A 16,550-nucleotide genomic window follows, 5' to 3' on the forward strand; every position below is an offset into this window, starting at 1 on the left:
TCACAACCAGGGGGGAACTATCTAAGATATGGGCAGCTGTCAGTAAACAAGTCCGCTTCGTCCACTTGGAACAGGGAACCTATTTAGATCAAAGAGGAAGAGTTGAAAATAGACTGGCAAAGGTGTTCACGCGGAGCTCGTGTGACGGTGAACATAGTGGTCCAGGACCGCACCATTTCAGTCGGCACGTGGCGCCGAGCCAGCAGGAGAACACCAGAGGACCCATGCAGTCCGAGGCGACGGAACATTCTGGGATGGGGGCTGTTCCTCTCTCGATGAGGGGGAGGGGCTTGGAGGACAGTTGGGGCTGACCCCCGACCCCACACAGACACCACTGACCCATGAACCCCAGCCGGGGGGGCAGGCGCCATCTCGCAGGTCAGGGGTTTACCCCCCCCCCCCATGAACAAGCGACTTCCTGTGTCAAGTCGCGCCACGCCCCACTGGATTCCTTCATTTCCTGTCTGGTCTTGTCTACCTCAAGGGAACAGTTAGACGTATACACTGGCTGGTGCAGAGTCAGCAGAAAGGGGTTGTCTCTATGTGTGTATGGCAGTTCCGATCCTAGCACATTTGGTGCCCTAGAGCAAGCTTCACCCCCCCCCCCCCCCCCCGAGAGCAACAACAGCAGTAGATTGGGGGGGGGGGGACAACATGGTGTTGGTCGGGTCAGTTCAACATGCAACTCAAGGGGGAAATTAGCGTGCTCCCCCCTTGGCACCCTATGTCACCTACACCGATGACAGGTACATGGTATCTCCCGCTTGTTCCCTTCACCTTAATCCGGCTGCAGTTTCCGGGCCTCTCTTAAAAAAAACAGTCCAGCCTGTGCTGTCGGCATAGCTTATCACCACACACCCTCAGATCCCTTTCCTCTCCAGCAAGGCTCCTGGGTATTTATCCCAACACACTGCTAACTGCTTCCTAGCCGGTCATTTCCTCCTAATGAAGGTGATTTGGGTGTATCGTGTGCTTCTTAACTGATGCCCCGAGTTCATGTTGACACTTTTCCCCCCCGTTGTGTTTGGGCAAGCTAAAGCCAGACTGGAGGAGGTTATGTGCAAGGCCCTGTACGCTCCACGGCCTGGGTCTCCCCCACACACACACACACACACGATGGCTGTCCAGGGGTCAGTGCGTTGTGCTGCGAGACCAGTCAGTCACATGACCAGACCAGTCACATGTCTCACCGGCTTAGAGGCTTGACGCCGGGATTGTGCTGCAACATGACGGGCTGCGTGTATTGAACCGTCGTATTGAGTTGCCGATAAGACCGACGCCCAGGCCTGGGTAGCTGTCACGCGGACGTGTTACATCATCCTTACCGAGTCTCCAAAGGTCCTGACCCCTTGTTTCTGTGGAGCCTAATGAATACCACAGGCTGGGAGGAAACTGAAAACGACTCGATGAACAGGCCCTTCAGACACTTCAAGAGCGCTTGGTCTTGTACAGTATAAGTCTTCAAACCATCATTTCACCTAAGATGGAGAAGAAGCACTATGATATGTACACACAAGTAGATACCCAACTACATGTCAAGAACATCAAAAGATGATATTTTCTTAAGATGCGGATTATTATATCCTGAGGTACCATGGCCTGAAAGCCATCTGTACTTGTTCTGAAAGCATCTTGATGTATGTGTGTACAACAGTGACTGCATGCTGCTCTGCCTTTGAAGGTTTGCAGGATCCAGCCTGTCTCTGGAGGGTTTATAGAACACACCATTTGTAAGGAGCAAACTTTATTGACTCTGTCCTTCTGCCTGAGGTTGTACCACTGAGCTGGAGTGCTGTTATCTCCTCATTTGAAAGACAATCATGGAGATTCTGTTTGCTATTTACACGTCAATGGAGGTCCTTGAAAGACCCCAATGCTTGTAGCCTGTGTGTTAAACTCTGCAGTTCCCTGAGGGATTCTGGTTGGCTGGCCAGATCTCCCCCCCTTCCCACCCCACCCCCCAGGACTGGTCAGGTTGTCAGTTTGAGGTAATAGCCATAAACTGGCAATGGGAGTTTTTTGTTGTTGTAATACTTACCGATTTCCACCCAGCATGAGGGTTAGATATGTGTTATGGTCTGTTGTTGGCTTTGTTTTATATATTGTTGCTACATCAGTCCGTCTGAAGTGTGTTGTTCCTGGTAATGGATCTGGACAGGTGGGTGAGGGCGGTGGGGGGAGAAAGGGGGGAGGCCCCCTCCCTGGAAGGCCCCCTCCCTGGTAGAAGCAGATCAATAACACCATCAGGTAACAGATGGCATCCCCACAACCACAGTCTGTCTTCTTCAACCACCAGTTTCACTTTCAGGCCACTGAGACGCCTGTGTTGATCGTGCAGTGTACTGAAATGTTCCAGAACACTACAGCCTGACTTGGCGCGGTGTGAGGCTTCCGGTCACGTGCCAATCTCTGCCAGGCCGGTCGGGGTGACTCTCCATCGGTGTTAAACATGACCCCCCCCCCCCCCCCCCACTCCATCTTTCCTTTACCTTGGTCGGTGAACTGCTGTACCAAGCGCACACAAACCTCAAAAACCTCTAACCCCGTGCGCGACACACGCGAAAACGCAAGCACCAACAGGTTACATAGATGAATACGGGTGACAGTGTGGTGATCTGTGTTGGCCTTCAGATGGCTTTGGGGCTCTTATTGATCTGGATGGATGTGCGTCAGCAGCAGAACAGCTGGCGGGCGACGACGTGACGTCCAGGAGACGTCAGTAGAGGCTGGTTCACTCTGCCCTGACTGGCTGGGATGGGAGAAAGAGGAAATGGTTGGATGGTTCCACTGTTTTTGTCTGTTGACCGTTTAACAGCCGTGATAGAGGTATTTCCTGGTTTGGCCCGAGTCACATTCTATCCTGTGCGAGGAGGTCCTGTCTGATGAATATTATTTTAGGTCGATACAACAAGACCGGCTGTCGTGTTCGAGTAAAAATGTTGAAGATATAACGACTGTACTTGAACTGCCACTTGAATTCGAAAATACTTAATCGCAAACTGACAGGCAATCCCTCTGAGGGAGTTATTGAATGATAAGCTGTCATTCATTTAATCCTGTCGCCCTTTAAAGAAGGCCTCAGCCTTGCCTTGGTAAAGCATCTGTCTTTTCTCTGATGTGAGATAAAAAGCTATGCTAAGCGAGAGCTTTATAGCAGGAATCGAGAATAAGATCTGAAGGACCACACAGACCTTACTCAGCCCATCTGTCCTCCCTAAAGCTCACTTTGAAACCGTTCAAAGACAGAAAGGGACTTTTGAGCCCTCAAGCCACCACGAGTTACAAAAACCATTCCAATGGTGGAGCTTTGGCAAGGAGCTCCGACAGAGACTGCAGTGTGACATTGCTATTTCTTGCTGCATGCTGCAGGAAGAAGGACTTATCAAGTTTAGCCGCATGACCACGGCTTCCTGTCGGTGAGAATGCTCCATTGTGTGAAAGGGCAAAATGCTGCAAGTTATGATTACAGTCTGGCCCAAGCTAACTTCAAGGCCTGTAGCAAATGGCCAACATGCTTCTGCTTTGTGGCGGTGAAACCGCCTCTGGACCGTTTTGGTTCCCCTCCCTTATCAGTACGGGCCAGGAGTTCACTGGACTCAGTGGCAGAATTTCCTCTGGGTTCCCCTCACTTGACAGTTCGCTGAACTTCCTGCATGTGTGATTTGCCAACATTGATATCTGGCTGAGGACGGCTATTTTAAGTCTCCTTCTCTGTTATCTGACGCGGAGTGTATGTTTGTTGCCCATTACAGTCATGTGCCCTGGCTGCTAATGAATGTCTGTTTCATTTTCCTGTGTTTACATCTGCTTCTTCTGGTTGCAAAGGGATGATAATATTGGCTTGGAATGAATCTCTGGGAAGTCAAGTGTCCGGTGGCGTGATCCACATGGATCACAGACCTGCCCATGACCGTTTGGGCTGCTCCTCTGGAGGTGTGTGTTATGTGTTCGTCAAGCTGTCTTGGAGATGTTGGCTTACTTCAAGGGAAGCTGGAAGCTCCAGCCCAAGCCTGACTTCCTCAGGAAGATCTGTCACCGTGGAAACCCGTCCAGCTTCCTGCTTCCTGCTCCGTTCCGGGACATCCTGACAGACAGGGGGAGCTCTACTGTTAGTAGAGGTCTGGTAGGGACTGCCAACGGCAAGGAGCGCATTTCTGACCAGGCGCAATTGGAACATTCGTATTAAACGTCCTTTCCGCTCATGAGGGAAGACAGGTGTATTGTTGGCCTGTGGAAATCGTCCTTCACATGTACTGTCAGTGGGTACTCTACTTGAGTCAGGTGATGTTACAGGTACCAGAATGGAGAAAGAGACTGTCTTCTGGTAGTTTAATGAGCAAAAACACTGTACAGAAGCAGCTGGATCCAGCCTACAGACTCAAGGTCAACCATACTGGCACATTATCTCCTACGGTCTCCTGCTGGGGTTTATATCTCTGCATGTTGGCAAGCCCACAGTGTGGACGTATTTGACAGAGCCCCAGTTGTAATGCATGTTGATATGTGGGGGCAACAGATGAGAATGTTGGCTGGTGTCAGAGAGAGAGGGCTTCTTTTTAAAACCTGCCCCTGCCTATCACAGTCACTGCGTTTCAGCCTCTCAGGCTGTGTTTAACCCACGTTACGACCAAGGCCAGTGAGCCAGAGTTTGACGGCAGTAGCCCTCTCTCATCCAGCTCGGGGCCTTTGACCAGATTAGACCCACTCTGGGTTGTATGGAACGATCGCCAGACTGGATGTGGCGTGTTCTGAAGGTGGCAGCCAAGAGTGGGAGAAAATCAGGGGATTTCGTCTTTACTTCTATTAATCACAATCAGTAGATCATCAACCGTTGCATTCTTTACTGTGATGTGTTGTATCTGTAACTTCTATTGTGCGCTGATGATGTCACGGGCCAACGATGCAGTATCCGCCCGATTGGACGATGAACATCTGTTTCAGCTGCGTGTTATCTTTGCTTCTTCAATTCACTGTAAAGACCGTCCACTGACCTTCATGCCTCAGAGAGAGACTTTGCCACTATCACCGTGTGTTTGAACTGGTCATTATTCTTTTAGATACGGTCTCCAAATCAGCCGTTTGTCTAATACTTCCAAAACCAAGAATCTATATCTGGCCAGTCACTCCGTTCCAGAGATGAGGGACTTTCTACCACAAACCTATTGGAGCGTTTGTAGAGGCTGCGTTTACCTCTGCAAGCCTTTTGTATTTTTCAGAATTCATGCACTTTATGGGTACGGTCACAGTCATTTGAGTTATTGGCAAGCTAGCTTGTCATTAGGCTTCACTGTCCTTGTGAAGCCAGACACTGTGCTGTTTTCTCATGGTCCTGCCCTCAGATGTGGGCCACATATAAAAACCCATTGATACTTTTGTCCACTTTAATGGGCCTTTACTGGGGACGATTGTGTTTTCTATTAAGAGAACTCACTCCCGAAGAGACTTGTATGGAGATGTGGGGGCTTTCTAACTCTTTCCAGCAGTGGGCTTGGTTCCACCATTTCTGCTTGTGTTTATTCGCCGTCGTGGCGGCGGGGGGGGGGGGGGGGGGGGGTGACATCACTCTGGGCCGCATGCAGCCGACACACACAGACCAGCCGACTGGCCCAGTGTTCCTGCTGGACTTCTTCAACAGATTTGAAGGAGAGGAAGGGAGGGGGAACTGATGGAAATAGCCTGGTTTGCACGGCAGAATCCACAAGACTCCGCGAGTAGCACTGCCCTTGTCCTGGTCTCTGGGGAAAACCTCGAACTTCAGGCAAAGAAAGACCGGTTCTCTGAAAAGACATGTTTTTATTTATGTTCGACATTTTGTTGGGGTGATTTTAACATAGCTTTCTGGGGCTTTCCTAGTCACAGAGGCGTGGTATGTGAATCCTAGCCCACGAGCCAGCGGTATAGACTGAAGGAGCAGCCCCACTGTGTGTGTGTGTGTGTGTGTGTGTGTGTGACCCCAGGTTCTAAATGCAGAGGGCCTCAACCAGACCCACAGTTCATCTTGGCCGCTGAAGCAGAGATAATTAGACACAGGTTTTACTGGACTTTTGGTATTCAGCTCTCAGGCCAAGTCTCGATCTCTCACTCAACCCCCCCCCCCCCCCCCCACCAGACAGTTCCTGCCCTGTGAGAAGCTGCAAGGGACATATTTTGACATATTTCCCCTGCGCAAGCGAGTCTCACCTCTCTTGAGTGTAATGACAAGAGAAGAAACCCCTTGAAAGTTGAAGGTTCGAGAGATTCACACGAATCGCTGTGGCTACAACAAGTTGTGTTGTAGACCTTATCTATGGCTAGCCTCCTCTATGATACCAATGGCCTAATAGGACCTGTAGATCATGAGGCTTTCTTGTAGCAGACCAGCACCATCACCTTGTGATGAAGAAGGTTTACGATGAAGTCATCATGGGTGACAACAACTGTGTTGTCTCAGAAAAAGATGGGACGATAAAAGCTCTGGATCGAGGCCCTGGTTTCCTCTGTTCTTTTCATCCAGACTTCAGAGCCAAACATGCCCTCCAGCTGTCGGGATAAACATCCCCGTCATCCATGGGTTTGGTTTCAACATTCTGAACGGGTGAGTGCGTGTTCCCCTGCAACACGCGCAACATCGAGAAGGACTTTGTAGCGAGGTCCTTGTTATTGCGTCGGTGTCGATATGTCAAGCAGTATGGATCATTTCATCACGTGAGTGGTGGCTCAGCTGATGGAGGCTGTTGAAGTAGAAGGTTCTGGCTTTCTAGCATCAAGTGTATCTCTGTTCGGGGTTTCCATTCCTCATCCCCCTAGTCTGACTCAGTGGTTCCTGTCACAGGGCCAGGCCCCAGACAGAGGCTCTATATGTGCGACCCAGGAAACACTGAAGGAAAACTGGCCCTTCAAACTCTTGACTAAAAGCCCCTGACTGTTGCTGCCATTGGATCTGCAGTCTGGCAAAGCATCTGGAAAATTCCTCAGTTGTTATTCCACAGTCGAGGGGAGGGTGTTCGTATCCTTAGAGGTGAAGTTTTTATCAACCGTATTCTTCAATGTAATTTTGTTAATGGCTCATATTTTCTAAAATACTAAACATTTCAACTGAGGACAGATTCTGGGTTTTTGCCCAGCAGCTAGCTCACCGTATTCATGGGGATGGCAAACAGCATAAATATTATATTCTCCCTCATTTCACTCGTCTTAAGTTTTTTGCATGGTTCCAGCCGTAACGTTAGAGCTATTGATGCTTGACTGTCCATAGCACTGCTGAACCAAGTCTGATGGTCTCCACCTCAGACAAGGAAACGGTTATTCTGACTCTGGGGCAAAAGGGTTCCTAAATATGCTGTTTAATAATCTGTACGTTTTGAAAGTACACATCAACTGAATGATGTATTTGTTCTGGGTGCTTTGGCTTGTTTTGTTAGGAGGTTGAACCTACTGTGTGGGCTACTGTTCTACTGTATGTGTGATGTGCCAGGTGTGTGTGTGTGTGTGTTGTGGCTATCTCTAGGTTGCAGGAAAGGAGTATTCCCTGTGGGATGACTTCCAGGTCCGGGGCAGAGGAGATGGCCAGCAGGAAATGACCTTGGGAGAACTGCTCCGCCACATCAAGGTACTATGCAGTCTCCCTCCCTACACACACGCATACACACACACACAAACACACATACACGTGCTGATAGAGCTATATAGACTGTTAACATAGTTGTTCTCACATATGATGTGAAGAGTGAAGGACTGGAGTTTGGGGTGGGGGAGGGGGGGTGGGGGGGGGGGGGCCGGGGGGTTGCGGTTAGCTACTCATCAGCAGGATAGCTGAGCGAGGGCCCATCCCAGACTGAGACTGAAGGTACGTATGTGTGTTTGCACAACTGCAGGGGCAGACATTAGAGACATGTCTGAACATGCATGTCAGTGCTAATTCCTCACTGGATCCATGCTCCTCCGCTCCCTCCACATCCTGCCCTGAGTCATGTAGGTCAGCTGCATTGGCAGCGTCTCAAAGCGTCTCCACATCTCCAAGTTGCGTAGCAAACTTGCATCCACTTGCCCTGAACGTAGAATTGACTTGTTGATTCGTCCCTCCAATTTATTCGGTGGTTAAATTCACAAAAACAACATTGCATGTTTGGCTCCAGATTCCCCCCAGCAATGATCCACTAGTGTATTTGTGGAAGCTGTGGGTCATCCCTGGACAGTAGCTCACTGGACTCCTATGCAAATACAGTCTAATCTGCTCCATGCTGTGTGTAAACGTTCGATCGCTGGTATTTTCTTTGCAGGAGCAGCACGACTTGGAGGTCAGCAGCCTGTTTTATGGGAGTGCCATGTTGTACAACGCTGGCCCCGCTCACCAGGAGAGACTTCTGCTGAGGTAAGTCTCTCCCTGTAGAACCCGACCCGGCCTGAACCCGTCTGCTCTGTGTGGCTCGAGACGACGGAAGGATTCTTATCACCGGGACAGACATCAACATCAACACCACACAGGCACAAAAGCATCCACACACACCCATCTACATCCACACCAACAGACAACAGCAGTGACAGTCCCTGTTTGTTTTGGAGGCTAATGGCAGGATGAGCCGCTTCCTCTTTGTGTCGGGGCAGGGAGTGGCGACGCTCTCGTCTCCACGCTTCCTTTGCGTCCGTAACGGGAGGAGCGGAGAGGGAAGGAGTTCATCCAGGCCGAGGCGACAGGATACCTGGTTGGCTCGTCTCAGCCATTCCGATGAGGCACACATCCCTCGTTTTTATTGCGCCACACCGGGGAGACTTTTCATAGCTCCGGGCTTCACGTTTCGACTCGGTCTTCTCCTAAATCTGTTCACCTCGCGTGTGTGTACACAGTGGGAGTAGCCTTCTGACGGCTCCTGTTCAACCCACGTGTTCGTCAGCGGCGCTCCAAACAGGTCAGGGTGAGGAGAACGGGCTCCGGGAGAGTTCTCGGGTTGACCCTCTTCTCCTCCCTGCTCACCCCATGACAGGCTGTCCCATCTGCCTGTCCTCACCCCTCCCCCAACCCCCCCTTCCACCTCCCTCTCTTCCTCCGGCCGCTCGTCCTGTCTTCCAGGACGTGTGTTAGCACCTCGCTCCCAGGAGAGTGTGTCGTGTCGGCTCCTTGTTGTTGAGGAAGCGGTGGGGGTGGGATGTCGGGGGAGAGAGGGTCCAGAGGAGGCCTCGTGACAGCAGGCATGGTTTGATAAATGCTCCCTTCGAGTCACATCCTGAGCTGGGCCTTCTTCCAGCTTCCATTGTTGATAGTCCTCCTGGGCTGGGGAGGAGAGGCAGCCATCGATCGAGGGGACGTGAAGCAGGCGTCTGTCAGAGGGCCACTTGTAGGCCACAGTCGACGAGGCACTGAAGATGATTTGCGGTGGGCGCTTGTCGGGGTATTTGTCGCGGTTCCATCGCGATGCTTCTCCTCGTCCCTTCCAAAGTTGAATGTGTCACTCGGCAAGTCGGTCGCCTACTGAAAAAAACGTTTCTTCTGCTTAATAAATATGCACCAAAACACCATAAAAAGGCTTAAAAAGAGGTGCGATGCTTTTTTTGTTGTTAAAAGAAATGCACTCACACGACACGCCAAAGCCTGGAGCTGATGTGTTTTTCTGTTGTGTGTTTCGCCAGCGTGTCTGACCTGGTGAGGAAGGTCACCAAGGCGGACCTCCCCGAGCACCTGCACATGCTCGAGATGTTCCCCTCCTTCGCAGAGGACGAGGACTGCGAGGTGGTGCCGCCCATCCACTACCTGCTCTGATGAGGTCATCAAAAGTGGACCGTGGAGACGAGGGGCGCGGGCGGAGGAGCGGCGCGCCCAGGTGTCCAACACAGCGCGTCATCACTCCCTCTGAAATTAATCAAATTCTACTTCCTGAACAGTGAATCAATGTTGGTGCTTTAAATTATGTTTCAACCTTTTCAGTAGGGAAAAAGATGAATCTGTTTTTATTTACGTATCTGTTTTTATCTGTTTTTATTTACGTTTTTATTAACGTGTATATATATATATATATATATATGAGGGGTTTGGTTTTTAAATACTAAGTTGTCAAAACTTGTTCCTGCTGCACAGCATTTGTAATATTGATAGCTCAGCTTTATCTGGCCATCACCCTAGCCAAGCAGCTGTAAGGGAAATGGAGGTCGAGCAGGTAATTGACACCTTTCCTGGAAAACGCCCTCCTACAAGAACCGGCATGTCGTCCCCCAGTCCTCCAAACTATCGCCCTGATCCATCCATCCCCTCGAAGCATGCGAAATAATGGTTTTTAAATGGACGTGCGCAAAACATATAGTGGCATACCATGCTAAGACCAGATGTGTTGAATAAAGCCAGATATAGAGTGGTGGAAGAGAGAGGGGGGTGGGGGGTGGGGGGGTGTTCCTCTCCTCGCCTAGCCAGCCTTGACTGCTCCATTATGGGTTCTTATCAACTGTGGCTGTGGGTAATACCAAGCGACAGATGCTGCAGCAAGGTCTGCCATCTGTAGTTCTGCGTGCAGGTCCTCTCAGTGTCTGTGCAGCGGGCTGTGGACACATGCCAGGGCATACGGATTAGATCAGCTGGGGGGGGGTTAGGGGGCATCCAGAGCTAACAGCGGCAGATCGACCAGGGTGTGGGTGCTGTGGCTCCAACAGTTAGTGAACCATCTGACAACAGTTGTTGGGTCAGTACCAAACCCCCATGGTCCACACACACACACGGCAAACCACATCTGGGAAGGGATCCAGGCATGAGGGAGGGGGGGTGGGGGGGTGTAGATGTGGCCTTCCTCCATGCTCTGAGATGTAAACATCTCCGTGTTGATGTCGGCTCCAGGGGGAGCGGGCTGCCTCCTCTGTCAGACCAGCATGGTTATCTTACCAAAGTCCCCCCCCTCTCCTCAGGTCTGGGCGACTTGTGTAAATACTGCAGACTTGTTTTCTGATGCTGAAAAACTGTTCTTTCACTGATTGAAAAAGGCATTTCTATGGTGTTCTCTGTCTGAACTGAATAAAAGCTGTTGACTGGCACGTTGTGATCCGGGCTTCCTTGGAGACCAGATCGTTCATGATAACACCCTCTCTTTACTAACAGCTCCATTTAGGACAATGGATTTATACCTGTTCATGTGCAAATCATGACTACACTAGGAACTACACCCATTCTTTCATTTGTATTCAAATGCCTGTCTACAATGGTCAAATCGACCTTTTTGAGTGAATTAAGTGTTTCAGAAGTGAGGTTAGCAGTAGAAGCACTACAGAACTAGCATATGTCTGGTCAGAGTCTCAGTCTGTAAAGGAGCTTTACGTGGCCTAAGCAGGAACCATTTTAACGGCACATAAAAATGGCAATGAACACATTTTCATATTAAATAAAAACATTTTTATTGTAACGGTTTCAACGACATAGAAATATGAACAGCATATAAAAATAAAAATATCCAACGGCATACGGTATTCGTATCCGTGAAAGGTCCGTGGCGATTGCATCCCTCAGATATACCCGATGATGTCATTGCATATGATGGGCTGCCGGCTGCCTGTCGTCATGAGGGCGGTGAACTGGTAGAAGTCCGTTTCCAGTTGGTGCAGGCCCGTGTGGGACTGGTGGAAGAAGGGCTTGCGCGGCTGGAAGCCCACGGGGCAGGACATGCGCTTGGGGGCGGCCGCCTCCCTGCTCACCCTGGAGCAGTCTGCCGGTCTTGCCCTCACCTCCACGCTCTTGGACATCCCCGCCAGCCTCCTGCGCACGTTGACCAGCAGCTCCTTGGCCATGCGCCGGCCCGCGTTGGGCTTCAGCTCTGCCGGCTCCGGACACTCGGGCAGGTCCATCCAGTTCTTGATGAGGTCCGCGAAGCTGTTGTCCCCCAGAACCAGGGGCTGCCTGTTCCTGCTGCGACTCAGCAGAGACGCCGTCCAGTCCTCGGGGTCGTCGCTGGCCTCGAACGACGTCCAGCGCTCCAGGCACGCGTCCGACGTGGACTTGGGGCGGATCCGGCCGCCGGGGCCCCGGTTGGTGCGCAGGCAGGCGGACGTGGACACCCGCACGTTCCTGGTCCTCCGCAGCACCACGCCCTCGTCCTGCCACGACGCTTCGGAGTAGCCCGAGTCAAACTCCAGGCTCTTCTCGCTGCCGGGGGAACCTCGCGGCGACAAACGCCGACAGCCCTCCTGCTCGCGCTCCCCTTCCTCTTCCTCCACGGGGCTGGCCAGGCAGCAGGCCGAGTCGTAGGCGCTGGCCTCGCTGGCGGCCTCCGAGGCGCGCAGGCGGGCGAGGCGGTCTCGCTGCGCCGCCCGCCGGTGGCAGAAGTGAGCGGGGGTGAAGGAGCGGCCGGAGGGGTCGCTCAGAGGCCGGCTCATCTGCTTCAGGTCCTGCAGTGACCTCATCACGTGCTGGACCTGCTCCCGCAGGCAATCTCCCGTGTCACCTAGACACAGCTACAGAGCAACACAGGAGATTGTAAAAAAAAAAGGGTTAGACCCAGCCCCATACACAGCCAGCTTACTATTTCATCGACTCCACAGTCTCTCAATACAGTTGAGTTCTGTTCCATCTTCTGAATGTGTGATACATGTTGGGCCTTTTTTTCCCCAGCTTTATTGGACAAAGACAGATGGACAGGGACATGTAGGGGGGAAACAGGGGAAGCCATGCGGATCGGAACACCGTGTTAGGTCCTCAGCCCATATGGGACGCGCTCTACCCGATGAGCCACCCGTGTTGCCCTGCCTGTTGCATCGTTCTGGTCCCTGCAGCCCATGACAACCTCCTAACGACTGGCTGAGATCAAACCACAGCAGCTCCCCAGCTCTGCTCCCCCAGCTGGTTTCTCCTCCAGGGCTCCAGCACATCAGCGGGCCCAGACATTCCTGTGGGGCCCAGAGCAGCTTTCTGGAGCAGGCTGCTCCTCCTGCCCCACCACAGAGCTTGGCTCTGTGAAACAGGATCCCCAGGAGATCCCCAGGAGATCCCCCCCCACCCCCCTCCACTTCTGTACAGCAGGAGAGGAAGCTGGACCTGCTAGACTGAGGGATCCTAAAGGGAGCTCTGCTGTGAACAGCCTCCATACTAATGCACAGGGGTGGGCCAATATTCTCCACAGGATGTGACATCAACTCAGGAACTGGGATTACACAATAGGCGCATGAACCCCCTTTGTATGAATAATATACCCGTCATCAATTCATTTTCACGTATTGTCTCTAATACTGGTTGAGTCACACTATGACTATCAAGGAATGAGCATTTGATGTTGTGTAAAATAGACACGCAGAGCAGTTCAAATGTCGAAAATGGCCCTAACAACGTTCCCTGTTTAACGAATTACTAACCCCGAGGGAAACACGATATCCGCTAATGTTTTCTGCAACACTTGTTTGGTGCGTTTCCATGTTGTATGGCCATGCTCGTTAAAGTTACAGACTCCAGCAGTGCAGTCTCTTAAGGCCAGTTTGCAGACCCAGGGAGAGGGGTGAGTGACCATGGCCTGATGTTATCACAGCTGTGGGATCTCAACCATTTGGCACCAGAGGGGAGCTCTAGACAGTCACAGAGACCTTCACACCTACTACTCACCACCAACAAGTCTACTGTCCTCCATATCTCTAACGAAACAGCGTGGGGGTCGGTTTATGCTTTGAATCACACAGACAGTAGACCTTCAGAGCACGGGCAACACAGTTTGTCTGATAGGCTATCTAAAGAGGCGTTCTGGGATCCTCATCGCCATGTTTCGATTAAGTTTCAATGACATTGTACTCGCCTGGTAATCGACTGTTGTGATAATGCTTAGAGCCATGAATCACATTGATAGCCATCAGAATACTGTGTGCTATCTCACAATATTAAATACACCTTAAAAGCATATCAACATTAAGGAATGAAGGACCCTTAGAATTGGAACTGACTTGCTGCCTTTTAACCTACAGAGTGTACATCGGCCGTCCTCATGTAGGCCTATGTCACTTCATACAAAGTTACGAATGCGTGGTGCATTTCGGTGCAAGCCAAGCACGCCTCTCTCTCCTGTACAGCCCTAAATCGCAGTATTATTCAGTTCCCTGTTGCTGTTATTTCTTTAAATAAAAAAATTATAAACGTGGAAAAACTCACCATCGCTTTCACAGAAGTGTCTGGCTTTCAATTAATTATTTATTCCTGTAAAACAATTCAGCTAATATTACACAAGGCTCCAAACATGTTATTGTTAGATAAATAACACGTATATCTATGACATTTAAAATGTCTACAAGTGTTACACAATTTTACTCCATGGCACTTACGTTTATATGCTGCAATCCGTGGACGTTAGAGTAAATCCACAATTGTTTAACCGTAGTTGATGATGTTCTTCTCTGACAACCCCCCAACAGTGGTTCATGTGCTGACTGCATGGAGAGGGTTTGAGTCTGACAGTGTTTTGTTGCTACTGGTCCTTCCCTTTTTGAGCCAGTTAGCGATCAGTGAAATCAGCCAATAGCAAAGCGCCTGAAACAAGAGTCCTCTGAAGTTCTGTGTACTGCATCTAAACAACAGAACCTCTCGCATCATCGTTTCTACTAGAAATATAATTATTTACTTATTTCAACATTTTTCTGAAGTCTACTTGTTTGCTTCACCTGCCTCACATTTAAAAGTGAACACTGTTTTGTTAACGTTAATAAAACATCTTATCTTGTCCATCAAGGATTACTTACAGTTTTTGTTGATGAGACAGATGGGTAAATTAGGTGGTATGTTAACCAATAATTCTATAAATGTACTGTATTCAGCCTTGAGTTAATACAAAGCCTGAGTACTACAATTTGGCCAACACTTTACTGTGTAATCTGCCACCTTGTGGATATCTTTGGATGGCAGTCATATTAGCAATTTTACAAGTTCACTTGAGCTATGCATAGCAAGTTAATGTGTCGTGATTTGCAATAGCATTTTTTGCTCAGTGGAAGCTTTTGGTAATACTGGTTGGCACCCTCTTGCATAAACAGTACTACATTAGTTCTATTCTCCAGAAAAGATTTCTTCTTTATTCCAGTTTGCAAAGTGCAATGATTTGTCTTTGCCATGTGTGAATAGCAGATGAATACTGTCCTCTGTCCACTCGTCTATGTACAATTCATTAATTTTCCTGTTTTAACATTTGCATTATGAAAAATGATATTACATGTGAAAGTAAAATATCAACAATATGACATGAAATCCACAAAATGACCTTCCTAAAGACACTAAACTGAAGCCTTTGGCGATCAAGTGATTTATCTTTATTTACATTAAACAATTGTTTATGTAATGTGATATATACCAAAAGACTATCATAATTAATCACCTTGTACTTCTGTCTCATCTGTGTGGTCTATTTAACTCTTCATAGGTCATGTGAACAGAATTGGAGTAAAAATAGCCCTAATTCACACTATGGACAAAGCAAACTTTGAAATAACAGGTGTAAACAGATATCAAGGCACAAACATACTGTAAAATACTTGGAATAAAGCCAAAAGAGAAGAAATGTTAGGATCATACATATATTAAATATAATTTAAAAAATCTTTAAGATATTATGTTCAAAGTGACACAGTACATTTCTTGTTTTCTTCTCGTAAGACATTATTTAAGGAATGTTACTGTGATTGTGAGGAATACAGACCCACATGTATGGTAATGTCTGGACAGTCATGCAGAACATATGCGGTATAGTACAGCTACGAATATCAGCTTTGTGTAAACATCATTAAAAATCCCCTCAATCAATTTTTTGTTCTCCATGCTTGTTTGTTTGTATTTTCACTTTCAAAAAAATCGGCTTTATGCAATGAAATATTTCCTAATATGCAACACGAACAATCTGTTAGTAGGTGAATGCATGAATATTCATCTAACCTTTGATAATACTTTGAAACAATGAAGGAAGAGAATGATCAGACTGATTCCAGAGTTGGGAGATCCGTAACAATGTTAACCATAGCCAATGAAATATCTATAATACAAAAGAAGAAAACAAATACACACAAAGATCAAATCAATCATGGGGGGGGGGCAGGACATAATGGTTGGGATTCAGTGATAGTGTGGTTTACCCCCCCCCCCCCACACACACACACACTACCCCCCCCCTCCCCCACCACACACACACACACACACACACACACACACTACCCCCCCCCCTCCCCCACCACACACACACACACACACACACTACCCCCCCCCCCTCCCCCACCACACACACACACACTCAGTCCATTCTTGAGATGTCCTTGATAGAAGCAGGAAGAAACGTCCAGAACCAGGGCAGTCAGTCATTATGTGTTGTCCTTGTCCTCCGGCAGGCTCCACAACTGCTGCCTGATCCTGGAGGGAGGAGAGACACAAGGATCAGCCTGCTGACTCTGACCACAGACCCAGACGCCCAGTCTATCATACAGGGACAATAAGAAGTGTCGGTTTAGTTGAGCACCACTTTGGCATAAAGAGCTCAATAAAGCGAGCTCATTTCAGAGCTCAGTCCCATCCGTTAATTGCTGATTCACGACACTCATATTCCTGTTTAATGTCATGTTTAATGTCAGTCATATTTAACGTCTTCAAGATG

General features: G+C 49.2%; 3 protein-coding genes across 4 annotated transcripts in view; 1 reads left to right on the forward strand and 2 right to left on the reverse strand.

Moving 5' to 3' along the window:
• Positions 1 to 10,989, forward strand: part of uba7 (ubiquitin-like modifier activating enzyme 7) — a 32,884-nt gene extending 21,895 nt beyond the window's left edge. The window contains exons 22-24 of the mRNA XM_084705624.1: positions 7,487 to 7,588; positions 8,259 to 8,350; positions 9,604 to 10,989. Coding sequence (XP_084561750.1) covers positions 7,487 to 7,588; positions 8,259 to 8,350; positions 9,604 to 9,733 — 324 coding nt within the window. The 3' untranslated portion in view covers positions 9,734 to 10,989. The remainder of the gene's footprint in view (positions 1 to 7,486; positions 7,589 to 8,258; positions 8,351 to 9,603) is intronic.
• A 332-nt stretch (positions 10,990 to 11,321) lies between these two features.
• inka1b (inka box actin regulator 1b) lies at positions 11,322 to 14,372 on the reverse strand. Its single transcript, XM_084706409.1, has 3 exons — positions 14,245 to 14,372; positions 14,075 to 14,119; positions 11,322 to 12,399 (listed from the first exon to the last, which is right to left on the reverse strand). The coding sequence occupies exons 2-3, from the start codon at positions 14,075 to 14,077 to the stop codon at positions 11,455 to 11,457; spliced, it is 948 nt and encodes a 315-aa protein (XP_084562535.1). The 5' UTR covers positions 14,078 to 14,119; positions 14,245 to 14,372; the 3' UTR covers positions 11,322 to 11,454.
• A 1,806-nt stretch (positions 14,373 to 16,178) lies between these two features.
• Positions 16,179 to 16,550, reverse strand: part of gnai2b (guanine nucleotide binding protein (G protein), alpha inhibiting activity polypeptide 2b) — a 32,559-nt gene continuing 32,187 nt past the window's right edge. For both annotated transcript variants that reach the window (XM_084704185.1, XM_084704184.1), the window contains exon 9: positions 16,179 to 16,309. The gene's annotated coding sequence lies outside the window, so the exon portion shown is untranslated. The remainder of the gene's footprint in view (positions 16,310 to 16,550) is intronic.

The sequence above is a fragment of the Hypomesus nipponensis genome, chromosome 9 (genome assembly GCF_054491055.1).
Source record: "Hypomesus nipponensis isolate SF chromosome 9, ASM5449105v1, whole genome shotgun sequence".
NCBI lineage: Eukaryota > Metazoa > Chordata > Actinopteri > Osmeriformes > Osmeridae > Hypomesus > Hypomesus nipponensis.